Source organism: Panthera uncia, chromosome E3 (assembly GCF_023721935.1).
Source record: "Panthera uncia isolate 11264 chromosome E3, Puncia_PCG_1.0, whole genome shotgun sequence".
In the NCBI taxonomy this organism is placed as follows: Eukaryota; Metazoa; Chordata; class Mammalia; order Carnivora; family Felidae; genus Panthera; species Panthera uncia.
In genome coordinates, this window is record NC_064815.1 from 31,981,255 (window position 1) to 31,996,372 (window position 15,118).

The window sequence follows — 15,118 nt, forward strand, 5'->3', positions numbered from 1 at the left end:
AAGAGAGAAGCCCTGGTTTCAAAATATGATGGCAGGGACAGTGAGAAGTTAAAATACTTTGTTCCCCCTAATGAAGGCACAACATCCCTCATTAGAGTTTCACGGGCACATAGCTCCAGGAGAACATGATTCTGATTAGCAGAATCAGAGATAAAAGAGAGAACATTACTACCAACCTTACATAAATAAAAGCGCTGTAAAGGAGTAATATGGGCAACTGTTTCCAATAAATTAGACAACAGATGAAATGGACAAATACCTACAAAGACACGAACTGCTGAAACTGACTCAAGGAACACAGGAAATCTGAGCAGACCTGTAACAAGCAAAGAATTAGTAATCGAAAACCTGCCTGCAAAGAAGAGCCTCGGCCCAGATGTCCTCCTTGGTGAATTCTACCAAACAAAGGAGAAAACTCTTCACACACACTCTTCCAAAGAATATAAAAACAGGGAACATCTCCCAACTATTCTATGAGGCCAGTATTACCCCAATATCAAAACCATCACAAGTAAAAAAAAAAAAATTACTGATTAATATCTTTTATGAACAAAGATGCAAAAATCCTCAAAAATATGCTACCAAATTGAATCCAACAGCATATAAAAATAATTACACACCATGACTAAGTGGGCTTTATATCAAGAATGCAAGGTTTTTCTAGTGCCTGAAAATCAATTAATGTAATACACCATATTAACAGAATCAAAACCAAAAGCCACATGGCAATCCTAATGGATGCAGAAAAAGCACTGAGTAACATCAAATGCCCTTTCATGACAAAAGCACTCAACAAACCAGGAATGTAAGGGTATCTCCCAACCTGATAAAGGGTATCTAAACTCCCCCCACACTTACACCCCCCCAACCAAACAGCATTATACTTAATGACAAAAGAATTGATGCTTTTCCCCTAAGATTAAGAACAAGACAAGCTTATCTATTCTTGCCACTCCTATTTAGCATTGTGCTGGAGGTGCTAGCCAGGGCAGTTAGACAAGAAAAAGAATTAAAAGGCATTCAGATTGAAAAGAAGGAAGTAAAACTATCTCCAACTGTAGATGACATTATCTCATATAGAGAAAAATCATAGGGATTCCACCAGCAAACTATTAGCACTAAGAAATCATTTTGGTCACATTGCAGGATAAGAGATCAATAGAGAAAAATCAATTGTGTGTTTATACGCTAGCAGTGAACATCCCACAAATGAAATGAAGAAAACAGTTCACGTCTACGGTGTCATCAAAAAGAATAAAATACTTCGCAACACATTTAGCAAAAGAAGTTCAAGACTTGTACCCTGAAAACTACAAAACATTGCTGGAAGAAATGAAAGATCTAAATGAATGAAAAGACACCACGTCTTCATAGATCATAAGACAATACAGTTAGATAATAATACTCTCCAAGTGTATCTACATATTCAGTGGGTTCAGTAACAAAAACCCCAGTACTTTTTCTCGCAGATTGATCCTTAAATTCATATGGAATTGCAAGGGGCTGTGACTAACCAAAACAATGTTAAAAGGAAGGAACAAGATCAGAGGACTCATACTTTTCAAGACTCACTACACATCTACGGTAACAAAGACAGTGTGATGCTAGCATAAACAGACATATAGGCCAACGCAGTAGATATGAGAGCCCAGAAATAAACACAAGTTGATTTTTGACAAAGGTGCCAAGGCCATTCAATGGGGAAAGAATAATCTTTTCAATAAATTTTGTTGGGACAACTAAGTATCCACCTGAAAAGAACACAGTTGAGGGGTGCCTAGGCAGCTCAGTCGGTTAAGTGTCCCAAGTTCAGCTCCGGTCATGATCTCACGGTTCATGAGTTTGAGCCCCGCGTCAGGCTCCATGCTGACAGCTCAGAGCCTGTTTGGGATTCTCTGAGTCCCTCTCTCTCTGCCCCTCCCTGACTCACGCTTTCTCTCTCTCTCTCAAAATAAATTAATAAACTTAAAAAAAAAAAAAAAAGAAAGAAACATTTGAACCTTTACCTCACACCATAGACAAATATTAATTCAAAATGCATCATGGGCAGGGCGCCTGGGTGGCGCAGTCGGTTAAGCGTCCGATTTCAGCCAGGTCACGATCTCGCGGTCCGTGAGTTCGAGCCCTGCGTCAGGCTCTGGGCTGATGGCTCGGAGCCTGGAGCCTGTTTCCGATTCTGTGTCTCCCTCTCTCTCTGCCCCTCCCCCGTTCATGCTCTGTCTCTCTCTGTCCCAAAAATTAAAAAAAAAAAAAAAAAAAAAGTTGAAAAAAAATGCATCATGGGCATAAATGTAAGGGCTAAAAGGATAAAACTCTTAGAAAAAAATAGAAGCAATTCTTCATAGCCTTGAGTTAGGCAATGGTCTTTTAGATATACACCAAATAAACTGGACTACATCAAAACTAAAATCTTTTGGGGGCGCCTGAGTGGTTCAGTCGGTTAAGCGTCCGACTTCAGCTCAGGTCATGATCTCATGGCTTGTGAGTTCGAGCCCCGTGTCGGGCTCTGTGCTGACAGCTCAGAGCCTGGAGCCTCTTCAGATTCTGTGTCTTTCTCTCTCTCTCTGCCCCTCCCCTGCTCACACTTTGTCTCCCTCTGTCTCTCAAAAATAAATAAAAACGTTTAAAAATTAAAAAAAAAAAACTAAAAGCTTTTGTGCTGCAAATAAACCCTTTAAGAAAGTGAAAATATAACCAACAGAATGGGAGGAAATGCTTACAAATCACATATCTGAGGAGGGACTTAAGGCAGATCACATAAAGAATTCCTACCACTTAATAATAAGGACAAACAACCCAATTTAAAAATGGACAAAGGGTTTGAACACAGATGGTCAATATGCACATGAAAGGATGCTCAACGTCATTAGTCATTAAAGAAATGCGAATGAAAACCACCCTGACCTACTACTTCCCACCCACGCAGATGGCCAGAGTGAAAAGACAGACAACCACAAGTGTTGGCAAGGATGTGGTTAACACAGCCCTCGGACGTTGCTAGCAGGAATGTAAATTGGTGCAGGCACTCTGCCAGTTCCTCAGAATGTAAACCGTGGGCTTTCCGTGTGGCTCAGCTTTTCCCCATCTCCGTATCTGCCCACGGCATATAAAAACATAGGTCTACACAAAAACCCATACATGTCTCTTCATAACAACCTAATTTATAATAGCCAATAAATAGAAGCCACCCAAACGTTCACCAGTGGATGGATAAACGATGTGATGTGGCCATACAGTGAAAAATTAATCATCAGTAGGAAGAAATGAAGTGTTGAAATATGCTACAGCATGGATGAGCCGTCGAAATGTTCTACTCGAGGCGCCTGGGTGGGCCAGTCGGTTAAGCGTCCGACTTCAGCTCAGTTCGTGGTCTCACGGTTCGTGGGTTCGAGTCCCGCGTGGGGCTCCGTGCTGACAGCTCAGAGCCTGGAGCTGCTTCAGATTCTGTGTCTCCCTCTCCCTCTGCCCCTCCCCTGCTGACACTACGTCTCTCTCTCGCTCTGTCTCGCTCTCTCTCTCTCAAAAATAAACATGACATTTTTTTTTAATTTTTTAAAAAAACGTTCTGCTCAGTGAAAGGAGCCAGTCACAGAAGACCATCTGTTGTGTGATTCCACTCCTATGAAACATCCAGAATAGATAAATCTGTAGAGACAGAAAGTAGATTAGTGGGTGCCTCCCACTGGGGGACAGGTGCTGGAGGGAGAAGGGGAGGAGACAGCTAATGGGGTGATGGCGTTTCTTTTGGGGTTGATGATGAAAATGTTCTAAAATTAATTGTAATGATTGCACAACTCTGAATATACTAAAAACTACTGGATTGTACCCATTGGATTTTAAAAGGTGAGTCCTGTGGCACATGAATTATATCTCAATAAAACTGTTTCTTTAAAAAAAAATGAATTAGATCTGTATGTATCAAGGTAGATAAATCTCAAAAGATGTAGAGAGAAAAAAGCAAGTTCAAGAAGGAAACAAGGAAGCATACAATATGATGTCTTTTACGTGAAATTGTAAAACAAAAAACAATAGTATATATTGTTTGGGGGAAGATAAATTCTTAGTAAGATATAAAAACTTGGATGGAAAGGATATACTCCCAACTGCAAAACTTCCGCCCTCTCTCCATAAATAATTTTTAAAAAATTTTATGGCTTATTTGTCCATTGTTTATGTGTAGCATATAAGAAAAATATATCTGCGTTCGTGTCCTTTCCATTCCAAAGTAAGAGGTAAAATGCCATATGTACTGGGGTCTACTTTTTTTTAACTCAACAACATATTCTAGAGCTCACACTAAAAGAGTTCATGGAGCTATTCCAGGGAGGCTCCTTTATTAACCTTGTCGGGGCTTACGTCCAAAAAAGGAGGAGGGCCAGAGACGGACGACTATATGGAGACACTGAAGGATGAGGAGGACGCCTTGTGGGAGAACGTGGAGTGCAACCGGCACATGTTGAGTCGCTACATCAACCCAGCCAAGCTCACCCCCTACCTGCGCCAGTGCAAGGTCATCGATGAGCAGGATGAGGACGAAGTGCTCAGTGCGCCCATGCTGCCGTCCAAGATCAACCGGGCAGGTGACCTTAGGAACCCCCGGGGGGAGAGGGGGGCGACCTCTTGTGACAGCTTCAGGAAATGCGCTCTAGTGGGCTGTACCAAAGCCAAATGTCTCCAGGTCAGGGATTTTTAAACAGGCGTCAACAGACTTCTGCCCACCCCGTCCCCCCAACCAAACCCTCTATGCAGAATTGAGAGGGTCCGTGAACTTGGATGGGGGGGGGGGGGTTGCATCTTTATATTACTAGCCTAAAGTGAGATTTAGCGTCTCCATCAATTATGAATGTAGGTAGGCAGTAAATCACGGTAGTGATTAGCAGTGCCTGTGACGCTGTATGGCAACAATAAGAATTACAGATATCTTCATACCTCACCGCAGCTGTTACAGCTCTTCCAAAACGCCATTTCCACTCATCTCGCCCTCAAAGTTATAGTGGTTCTCACACCAGCCAAGAGATGGTGTTAATGCATTGGCAAAGGAGCACTTTTATTACTGAATCGCAAATTTAATATTTGATAACGGCGTCTTATTAGAATTGATTCCCTTTATCATCCAATTCCTTTTTATCTGTTTAAAAATACCATCCTGAGACTTTTCCAGACTGTCCAGGGGTCCACGACACTTTATCACATTCTTCAAAGGTATGGGTAAGGTTTGTAAAGTTGTTTTGGTTCCATATATATATATATATATATATATATATATATATATATATATATACACACACACACACATACACACGTGTGTATAAACACCTGTATGCACAAGGCCATGATGTAACATACATTTCTTTCTGTGGCTCACAGTTGAAAAGGTTTGAAAATCACTTCCCCACAGTACGCCCGGCGATAAGTAGCTCAAACGCTGTGACTCTCTTTTGCATACATGACAGACGTCACTAATCACAGCTTGCTTTCCTACTGGGCTCCCGTGTCACTTCAGAATCCCTCTCAACACATGCTCCAGGCAGCTTCACCAAACAATCAGTTAACACGAGATGAAACTTATTTATCACGTCTTTCCTGGGGGAAAGGTAGAGAGTTTGGGGACCTCCCAGGAAGAACTATCTGAAAATAAAACGTTTGAGGAAGGGCCAAGAAATGTTAAGTGACGAGTGGAATGAGGAGAGAAACGGAAACGCTGAGCAAATTACGTTAAGGTTAGAGATGTTTCCGGACCAGGAGATAATCCCCCAAATCGTGGAGCTGTGCCTGCTTCCTGGGACTTCCCAGCTCTCCGCCCACAGATCCGTCTTCCTGCTCTGAATCTCAGAAAACCATACATTTTCTGTAATTGCTGTTGTACTTCCAACCTCCTTCAATCACAGAAGACCTGGGGTCTGTATGGTTAATTTTAGCCCGGGTCAATTGGGAAGCTCTTTGAAACCGTGGGTTTCCCGTAACCGCAATTCCATTTATCCTCGTTCTACCAATTTCTTAGAGAAAGGAAAACTAACAGCCACTGAATCCCTGTTGAGGGCCTGGCACTTTGATTGATGGTATCTGGACTCCCAGATACAGCTCGAGAGTGACAGGATGCGGCGAGGCTGTCTTCTTAGAGTTTACCGAGGGATGTGAGCCCAGGATAAGACTGGCTACGGAGACCTGCGCCCAGTCAGAACCGTACTTGTCTTCTCACCGGGCCCACTTCCGTCCCCCTAGGCCGACTGTTGGATATTCTACATACAAAGGGCCAGAGGGGCTATGTGGTCTTCTTGGAGAGCCTGGAATTTTACTACCCAGAACTGTACAAACTGGTGACTGGAAAGGAGCCCACCCGGAGATTCTCTACCATTGTGGGTAAGAGGCTTTGCCATCAGGAGTATCTGAACTCTGGCAGAAGTGCGTACGCGTACGTGTGTGTGTGTGTGTGTGTGTGTGTGTGTGTCCACTGGTAGGACACTTCTAAAGCTATGAATCTATGACGTTATGACAGTGTCCCTGTGGCACTTGTGGGCTGTCAACCACTCATTTCTGCCTGATGATCAAGGACAGACGACAGGGAAACCACAGCAGGAGCCAAGAGAAGTGGGTGTTCACGGAACATCCCCCAGGGAATGCTGGTGGCGTGGAACAGAAGTTCGCGCTACCCCCTGGATCTGGTCCTTGCCTTGCCTACTGTCTTGCCAATATCCCTGGGCCAGAGCCCTTGGTAATCGCCTTAGCTTCCCTCCCTAAATGTTCTCGGAACAGCCTTCTGCCCATCTCCCCCACTACCCCAGTCCACACTCCTCCAGCCCCATCCCCGCTCTGCTCCCTGCTTTCTCCACTCCTCGTGTTGCCCTCCCCTCCGGAAACCTTCCGCGGGTTTCCACGGCATCCAACTAAAGGCCCAGGCCTTCGCTGGGGCCCACCAAGCCCACGGGCTCCCGCCCCGGCTGACACTCCCAGCCTCGCTCTGCCTCTCCCTCTCTCCGGACTGCAGCCACTTCGGTCTGCCTTCGGTTTCCTAAACGTGCCAAGTGCCCCCGTCCTCCCCGTAGGGCTTTGGCAGTGTTTTTCCACCTTTCTAGAACGTGTTTAACTCCCTCGGCCTTTCAGCTCCACCGTCGGGGAGCCTTCCGAGCCCTCTGCCCACCAGGCTGGATCTGGCCCCCTGCTGCCCGCGTTCATAGCCCCCGCGCCTCTTCTCTGCGGAAGCCTCTCCGTCTGGGGTTCTGTCCGTGCGAGATCGTCTGCCGGGTCCGTGTGCGTCCGCTTCCTGCCGGAAGCCCGGCCGAGGCCCTCTGGCTCGCCCCGAGAGCCCGGGGCCTGGGGGGCAGTGGCAGCTCGCTGACGCGTCGGTGCGTGCGGGAGCCAACGGGACCCCCTCCGCTCTGCCCACCTCTCCGCAGTGGAGGAGGGCCACGAGGGCCTCACGCACTTCCTGATGAACGAGGTCATCAAGCTGCAGCAGCAGATGAAGGCCAAGGACCTGCAGCGGTGCGAGCTGCTGGCCAAGTCGCGCCAGCTGGAGGACGAGAAGAAGCAGCTGACGCTGACGCGGGTGGAGCTGCTGACCTTCCAGGAGCGGTACTACAAGATGAAGGAGGAGCGCGACAGCTACAACGACGAGCTGGTCAAGGTGAAGGACGACAACTACAACCTGGCCATGCGCTACGCCCAGCTCAGCGAGGAGAAGAACATGGCGGTCATGAGGAGCCGAGACCTCCAACTCGAGGTGAGCGGCAGGCGCGGGGGGCCCGCGGGCTCGAGGCGCACACGGGCCGCCGGCGCCGCTCGGTCCGCTGGGCGAGGGGGACGGGAGGGCACGGTGTTCTCCGCGGGCGGGGGTGCCTGCACCCGCCGTGCGCCTGCGCAGGCCTACCCAGCGCGGCTTGGCGCCGGTGCGGGGCCCGGAGCCACCCCGCGCATGTGCAGACATGCGCACACGGACCCAGTGGGCCTTCCCGCCCCTGCTCGAGCTGCCTCCGCCTCGCCCCTCCCCAATGAACCCTCCAGACGAAGGTGCAGACATGCGCACACGGACCCACTGGGGCTCCCTGCCACCTGCTGGGGCCCAGAGCCACCGTGCGCATGTGCAGACCTGCGCTCGCAGTCCTGTGCAAAGCCGGGTGAGGTGGTGAGGTGGAGAACCCAGGGGCCTAGACTGCGAGTGAGTGGCTCCCGGGAAAACCAGCGAGGAGACGGACGGAGCCCTCGTCTTTTAGACCAAGACTCTGCTCAGCTGTATCCGCAGAGCTCAGCATGGCACCGTGGGGCGGTCGATACGCTTATCGGTGAACAATCCACCAGCCAAATGATTGATGTCATTAACGAGTTTACCTCCAAAATGGAGAAGGGGAAGGAGCATTTGCTTAACTCATTCATCCCTTTAATTTACTGAGTGCCGCCCTGCACCAGGCTCTTTTCCAGGGATGCATAACTCAAGACCAAGGCCCGGCTGTCACGGAGCTCACATGCTAATCAGAAAACAAATACATAAAGAGCTGGTAGTAATAAGTGCTATTAAGAAGAAGGAAGAAAAGAGTGAGGATAGGGAGTGGGGCTCGCTCTTTTAACAAGGATGGTCAAGAAGGGTCTCTGAGAAGGGAATGCATGAGTAGAGGTCTGAGGACAGAGAGGGAGCCGGCCACGTGAGGCCCTGGGGAAGAGCAAAGAACAAATAAAAGGCCCCAAGTAGGGGGCGTGCTCGCTGGAGAACCAGCGAGAGTGCCGATAGGGGCCAGAGCCACGTGAGCAAGGGGCACAGAGAGATGGCCAAGGTCCGGCTCGTAAGGGCATGGTAAGACCTTTGGAACTTACTCTATTCGTGATGGGAAGCCACTGAGGGATTGAGAGCTGGAGAGTGACAACTGATTTATATCTAGAAGGATTACTCTGGCTGCTGGGTGGAAAATAGACTCGGAATATTTATGAAGCACCTGCCATGTGTAAGGCACAGTGCTAAGCACTGGGGGGACACGGGGATAAATAACCCGACTTCTGCTCGGGTCACTTACAATTTAGTTGAAGCAGACAGATCAGTAAACAATGCACTAGGATTCAGGTGAATTAAGTCAGTGACGTAGCAGGCAGTAGACCATTTCTGTCAAAAGCCACGAGCCTTGAGGTCCTGTACATTTGAGTTTGAATCTGACTCCTGGCCTCTGGCTTTGTCCCTGAGTTGGCTTTTGGCCTCGGTTTCCTCATTTGTCAACGGCAGTAATGAAAACGACCCCTGTGCCCTAGGATTGCTGAAACCCAGCACTATAAGTCTTTGGCAGAGCGGCTGGCCCAGGAAGCACCCTGTCGTGCTAGCCCTCCATGCCCACTTGGATGGGACTGGGGATCTGGACCCAGCACCGGGCCCTGGGACTGACCTTCCAAGATGCCGAGGAGGATTTTTTTTTTCTTTTTTTGCGCGTGACCAGGAGGAGAGGTGTCTGTGCTGTTGTAGCTAGGGTTCAGAGACATGAACCTATGGCAGCGACTTACGAGTTTCTCTTCTATGACTTTGTCCTGCGTTGTATTTCCTTGGAGATGTGGTAATAGTGAGACACGTGCCTAGAACGTGAAAGAACATCTGGCCAGCAGAGTCCCTAGGTCATTCTCGAGCCCCAGACCGCTTCCTTGCGTGCCTCTCTCTTTCTCGCTTCCCTTCCACGGGGGCGCCACAGTAGTTCCTTGCTGAAAGCCACCACCCCCTGCCTGCGAGGCATCTTGCGATCCTTCTCCCCTATCGCCAAGCCTTTATTGAGAAAGGGTGCTCACCCCTTGGGTCCCCCACTTCCCTGCAGCCCTTGAAAACAGTCTTGATTCGGATGTTTTATGTGGTCGATCAGTTTAGGGAGGCAGGCACGCTTAGTGACAAAGGTCTGAGAAGTCTTCTCCTGGTCCCGCTCCCTGACGCTCCCCTCTCGAGGGGTAAAGCTCAGCACATAGCCACTTGCCCCATTTCCAGATGTAGTCACGACCTCGTCTACGAAGCCACTCTTTCAGCCCTGCGGGTCGGTCCTTTAGGTCAGAGACGCTGCGAATCCAGAGAGCCTCATGCTGTTCTTTTCGCATCAGTGCGAAGCTTGTCCAGATAGAATTTTGTGGGAAACCCGCGGGGACAAACCTGTACGGCTGCTCTGGGGTCAAGTCAGGGCGGCAGAGCCCAGAACCCTGAGCTCTTGGCCACCTCGCTCCCTGTAGATAACGTGGGTTCTTGAGGGGAGACCCCGAGTCTGAGAATCAGACTCAGGGCCACCAAGAAAGGCACTGGAGTGGATTCCATACCTGGGGGGGAGACACCTTCCCCCATTCTGCAGTCTGGTCCACCCCATAAAAGTTACCCCGGGGAAGTTGCTAAGGGACTTTTCGGAACTCTCTTAAATTAGCAGGTCAGGAGGTCTCATCCACAAGGAAGCGGTGCTGTGTTTTGCCGGGAAAGGTTTCTTTGAGCCCTTCCCCGTTGCTGCCTGGAAGAGGGGGGGTGGGGCGGGCATCACTCAGCTTGTGCGGAAAGCCCACCGGGGTCTGGGGGAGTGCTGCTTCTCCCTCCTTCTCCCCGGGGCACCTTGGGCGTTTCAGATCGACCAGCTCAAGCACCGGTTGAATAAGATGGAGGAGGAGTGTAAGCTGGAAAGGAACCAGTCGCTGAAACTGAAGAACGACATTGAGAATCGGCCCAAGAGGGAGCAGGTCCTGGAACTGGAGCGGGAGAACGAGATGCTGAAGACCAAAATCCAAGAGCTGCAGTCCATCATCCAGGTGAGGGCCGGGGCAGGGCTGCGTACGGAAGGGGCCGAGCCCGGTCTGGGCGTCAGCCCCTCTTGCCGACCTCAGGGCCCCTCGGCCATTCGCGTCATCCCTGGGTGCCTCGGTTTCCCCCTCCGTACAGCAGGGTGGCCACACCGCCCGCTTCTCAGGAGCGTGACGTTAGGTGAGGTGATACTTGGGACAGGGTGTCCGTCATTCGTGTCCGTTCCCACGGAGGCCGCCGCCCGGGCTCTGTGACAAACCCAGCTGCCCTTAAAGATCCCGAGAAATTCAACTCTCAGCTCCCTGGGATTCGTTAAAACATCAGGGGTCTCCGTGCGTTTCCCACCACAGAACGGTTTACAGGGGTGAGAGAGGAGGTAGGGGAAGGGTAGCAGCCCCGAACACATCTGCAAGGAGAGGAAGAAAGGCTCTCTCTCCGCTCCCCCCCTCAGTTACTCCCCCGGGATCGGCTGCCTGGTGTTGGAGGTGAGGATTTGGAGCAGAGAATGAATCTGGGTTAATCGAAGCAGATTAATTGATATTTCAGGGGAAGCATCGGGACGGGGGATCAGCCCTGTCTTCGCTTCACGTTTCACCTGTGAAATGTCTGGACAGACAGCACTGCTCCTCTCGGCTCTGATAAGAGCAAGTACAGAACAATAGGCATCGGGATGTTCCTGAGCAGGAGTGGGGTTTATGCTTCTTTCCAGGTGATAAAATTCTTAAATAATAAGCTGCTTAAGGATCCCAAGAGACAGCGACTCTTTCCCTGCTTCCCTGGCACAGAGTCTCCTGCCCTCACGGTGCCCGTGGCGGGCTCTGCTGTGCCCTGCCTTCCCGGTCCCCCGGGCCCCCCGCCGCACCCCACCCAGCATGGTTAACCACCCCCCCAGGCCGGGAAGCGCAGCCTGCCCGACTCGGACAAGGCCATCCTGGACATCCTGGAGCACGACCGCAAGGAGGCTCTGGAGGACCGGCAGGAGCTCGTCAACAAGATCTACAACCTGCAGGAGGAGGTCCGCCAGGCAGAGGAGCTGCGGGACAAGGTGGGAGCCCCAGGGTGGAGGGGCGCCCCCCCCCCCCCCCCCCCCCCCGCAGCCAGTGCCCTCGGGCCGGCCTTCTCACCAGGGAGCCCCTGTGCGCTCCTGCGTGCTTGTGAGACCTCCCCGGCCCTCCGGCTGTCCTCTGGAGACCAGGTCTGACCCCAGGACAGATTCCCCACGCGTGCCGGCCTTGGCACCTCGCAGTTATCTGTCAATTGTTGCAAGCGTCCCCCTGGCCTCTGCCTTCCGTGGCCTGCAGTCGGGGCGGGGAGGGCGCACGGTCTCTGCCCTGTCCCGCCCGCCCCCGGCCCGGCAGTCCCTGGCGCACGGTGGGTGTGAGGCACGTCTCGGTCACTTGGCCGGCTCCCGTGGCCCCCGCCACCCAGACGGGCGTCAGAAGGACGTGCGATGCGGGGCGGGACGGGCCGGCCGGGAGGCGCCGGCGGGAGACGGCTGCCACGGAGCGGCCGAGCGCTGGGTGCGAGCACCGGCCTCTCCCCGTGGTGTGCAGTACCTGGAGGAAAAGGAGGACCTGGAGCTGAAGTGCTCGACGCTGAGCAAGGACTGCGAGATGTACAAGCACCGCATGAGCACCGTCATGCTGCAGCTGGAGGAGGTGGAGCGCGAGCGGGACCAGGTGCGGGCAGGGCCGGAGCCGGGCAAGAGCCGGGGTCTGGGTCAGACGGCCGCGTTCGGGCCCTGGCCCATCAGATGTGTGGCTCCGGGGAAGCCCCGCCCCTCCCTGCCCCCACCTGGGGGCGCTGAGGGCACCACCACCCCGTCCCTCAGGGCCGCCCCGGGCTCCTGGAAGCCGCGGGACGCGTAGCAGCCATCACCTGCACTGGTTTTTTTTTTTTTTCCTTTTTTAAGAAGCGTTTATTTATTTTTGAGAGAGAGCGGGAAGTAGGGGAGGGGCAGACAGGGGGGCAGAGGATCCGAAGCGGGCTCTGCACGGACTGCAGAAAGCCCGACGCGGGGCTCGAACCCGCAAACCGCCAGACCATGCCCTGAGCCGGAGTCGGACGCTCAACCGACTGAGCCACCCAGGCGCCCCCATCCTGTTGAGGAAAGTAGCGATTTAAACGCCCAAGAGTTGGGGTCGAGAAAAGAGCGGGAGCCGACGTGGCCGACCCCTGGGCCGGGAAATGGGTGTCCCGCTTCTGATTTGGGTGGTGCAGGCGGGGTAAAGAACCACAGCGGCCTTGTCCTCCCCAACCCCCTGCCCCCTTCCCCGCCCGCCCCCCGCAGGCCTTCCATTCCCGGGACGAAGCGCAGACCCAGTACTCGCAGTGCTTGATCGAGAAGGACAAGTACAGGAAGCAAATCCGAGAGCTGGAGGAGAGGAATGACGAGATGAGAATCGAGATGGTCCGGCGGGAGGCCTGCATCGTCAACCTGGAGAGCAAGCTTCGGCGCCTGTCCAAGGACAGCGGCAGCCTCGACCAGGTGGGGCTGCACCGGGCTGGGCGTGTCCCCCGCACCTGCCACCAGGGCCTCCCACACCGCCGGTGGCCCAGCAGGGTCACCGCCCCTGTGCAGCGGCCCTTCCCTGCCGCACCCAGGAGACCCCACGGCCTTAACCCTCCTGCACGTGCACACCACAGAGTACAAGTTACGAACTTTGAACTTGGAAAGTGCAGGGTAAAACCCCGTCCGGGCTACTTGCTCCCCGAGTTTAGACAAGTCACTTCACCCAGTAGCCTCAGCTCCTCCTCGTTTGACCATAGTGACCATTAGGCTCCCGGCAGAGCCACTGACATGTGGACGGTCACTGGGTTTCAGATGCCCTGTGCCCCCCCTGAAGTCCCTAGTGCCTGTGAGGACGCTGTCCTTTCCGGGTGGCACAAAGCTCCGAGCACTAGTCCCCGCAGGGTCCCGGGAATGAATGAGCGCTGCCATCAGAGCAGAGGACCTCGTCCTTGTCGTAGCAGCGGGGGTCACGCGCGGTCACACACAGGTGCTGTGCTGAGTGCCATCTGCCTGCGGGCCCCCGTAGCCCACAGACCTGTCCTGCCAGGAAGGTGTGATCACTGTCCTCATTGACCGAGGAAGGAACCCAGACCCCAGCAGCTGAGGGCACCACCGGTCGGTGGCCCCGGGGAAACGGGGGTGAGACCCTCTGAGGACACCAGTCTAGCACCGGAGGCAGATCCGGGAACATGACACTTCAACACAAATTGTAAATCACGTGTTGGGTTTGGGCCGTGGGGTCCCCGGGGGAGGAGGCCTCCGCTCCGTCAGGGTTTCGGGCAAGACCCCCTTCGGACAAGCTGGGGGTGGCCTCGGGCCCCCCCGCTCGCAGTGCTGCCCCGGCTCCCCCTGCCCAAGGTCTGCCCCTTGTGGTCTGGGCCGAGGCGTGGCTCTCTCCGTCGGGCCTCCGCCGGCCCCCGTGATGGAGACAGGAGCGTCTGTTACCCTGTCGGCCCTCTGGGCAGTTGTACTGTTTCTCCGTGAAGCCCATAACCCGGCGCCCGACATCGGGCAGGGCCCGGAGCGTCTGCTCAGTGGACAGACGAAAGCTGTGGGGGCGCCCGGCTGGGTGAGGAAGGACGGGGCCTCGTTCCAGGCCCCGGGTGGCCTGAGCGAGGCCCGCGGTGCCACACGCAGCATGCTAGCGGCGGGTCGTGATGGGAGGGGGAGGCGGGGACGGGCAGCAGGAGCTAGCCGAGTCGTGCGCTCAGGCCCAGTTATTCGGGGACCCGGACGGATTTTGTGCGGAGAAGGCAAGGCGCCGTGGGTCTGGAGGCGGCAGCACGAAGGTGGTGCGGATCTGGGGGGCACCTGGGAGAGAGTCGCTGCCCCCGCGGCTCGGCCCGAGGCACGAGGACGGGGCCTGCGCTGCTTCTGGGCTCGTTCCATCGGTCGGCAGCGGGTTCTGTGTTTGCAGCTCAGCCCCGGGGCTGCACCTCGACGTATGGAGGCCACACGACAGGCCCCAGGGGCAGAGACCCGCTAGGGGGACGTCCCCACGGGGAGACGGGGACAGGAGGCTGGTGAGGAGGAGCGGGTGGGGCTGGAACCACGAGCCTGGGCACCGAGGGGTCGTGGGGGTCAGGGAGAAGAGTGGGCCGTCCTGAGTTTGAAGCTGGGGGCCTCATTGGCTTCCCCCGGCCCCAGAGTCTGCCCAGGAACCTGCCAGTGGCCATCATCTCTCAGAACTTCGGGGACGCCAGCCCCAGGACCAACGGTCAGGAAGCCGACGACTCGTCAACCTCAGAGGAGTCACCAGAAGACAGCAGATACTTCCTGCCCTGTCACCCCCCCAAGCGCAGGATGAATCTGAAGGGCATCCAGGTAGCGGCACGTGGAAGGGCACGGGGGCACAGGCTGGGGGGGGGGGGGGGGGG

General features: G+C 53.7%; 1 protein-coding gene across 1 annotated transcript in view; it reads left to right on the top strand.

Annotated features, from left to right (window-relative positions):
* Positions 1–15,118, top strand: part of CARD11 (caspase recruitment domain family member 11) — a 115,736-nt gene that overhangs the window by 72,955 nt on the left and 27,663 nt on the right. The window contains 8 exon segments of the mRNA XM_049639339.1: positions 4,368–4,580; positions 6,223–6,360; positions 7,395–7,720; positions 10,558–10,737; positions 11,622–11,774; positions 12,283–12,408; positions 13,020–13,217; positions 14,889–15,065. Of these exon segments, the coding sequence (XP_049495296.1) occupies positions 4,368–4,580; positions 6,223–6,360; positions 7,395–7,720; positions 10,558–10,737; positions 11,622–11,774; positions 12,283–12,408; positions 13,020–13,217; positions 14,889–15,065 (1,511 nt within the window).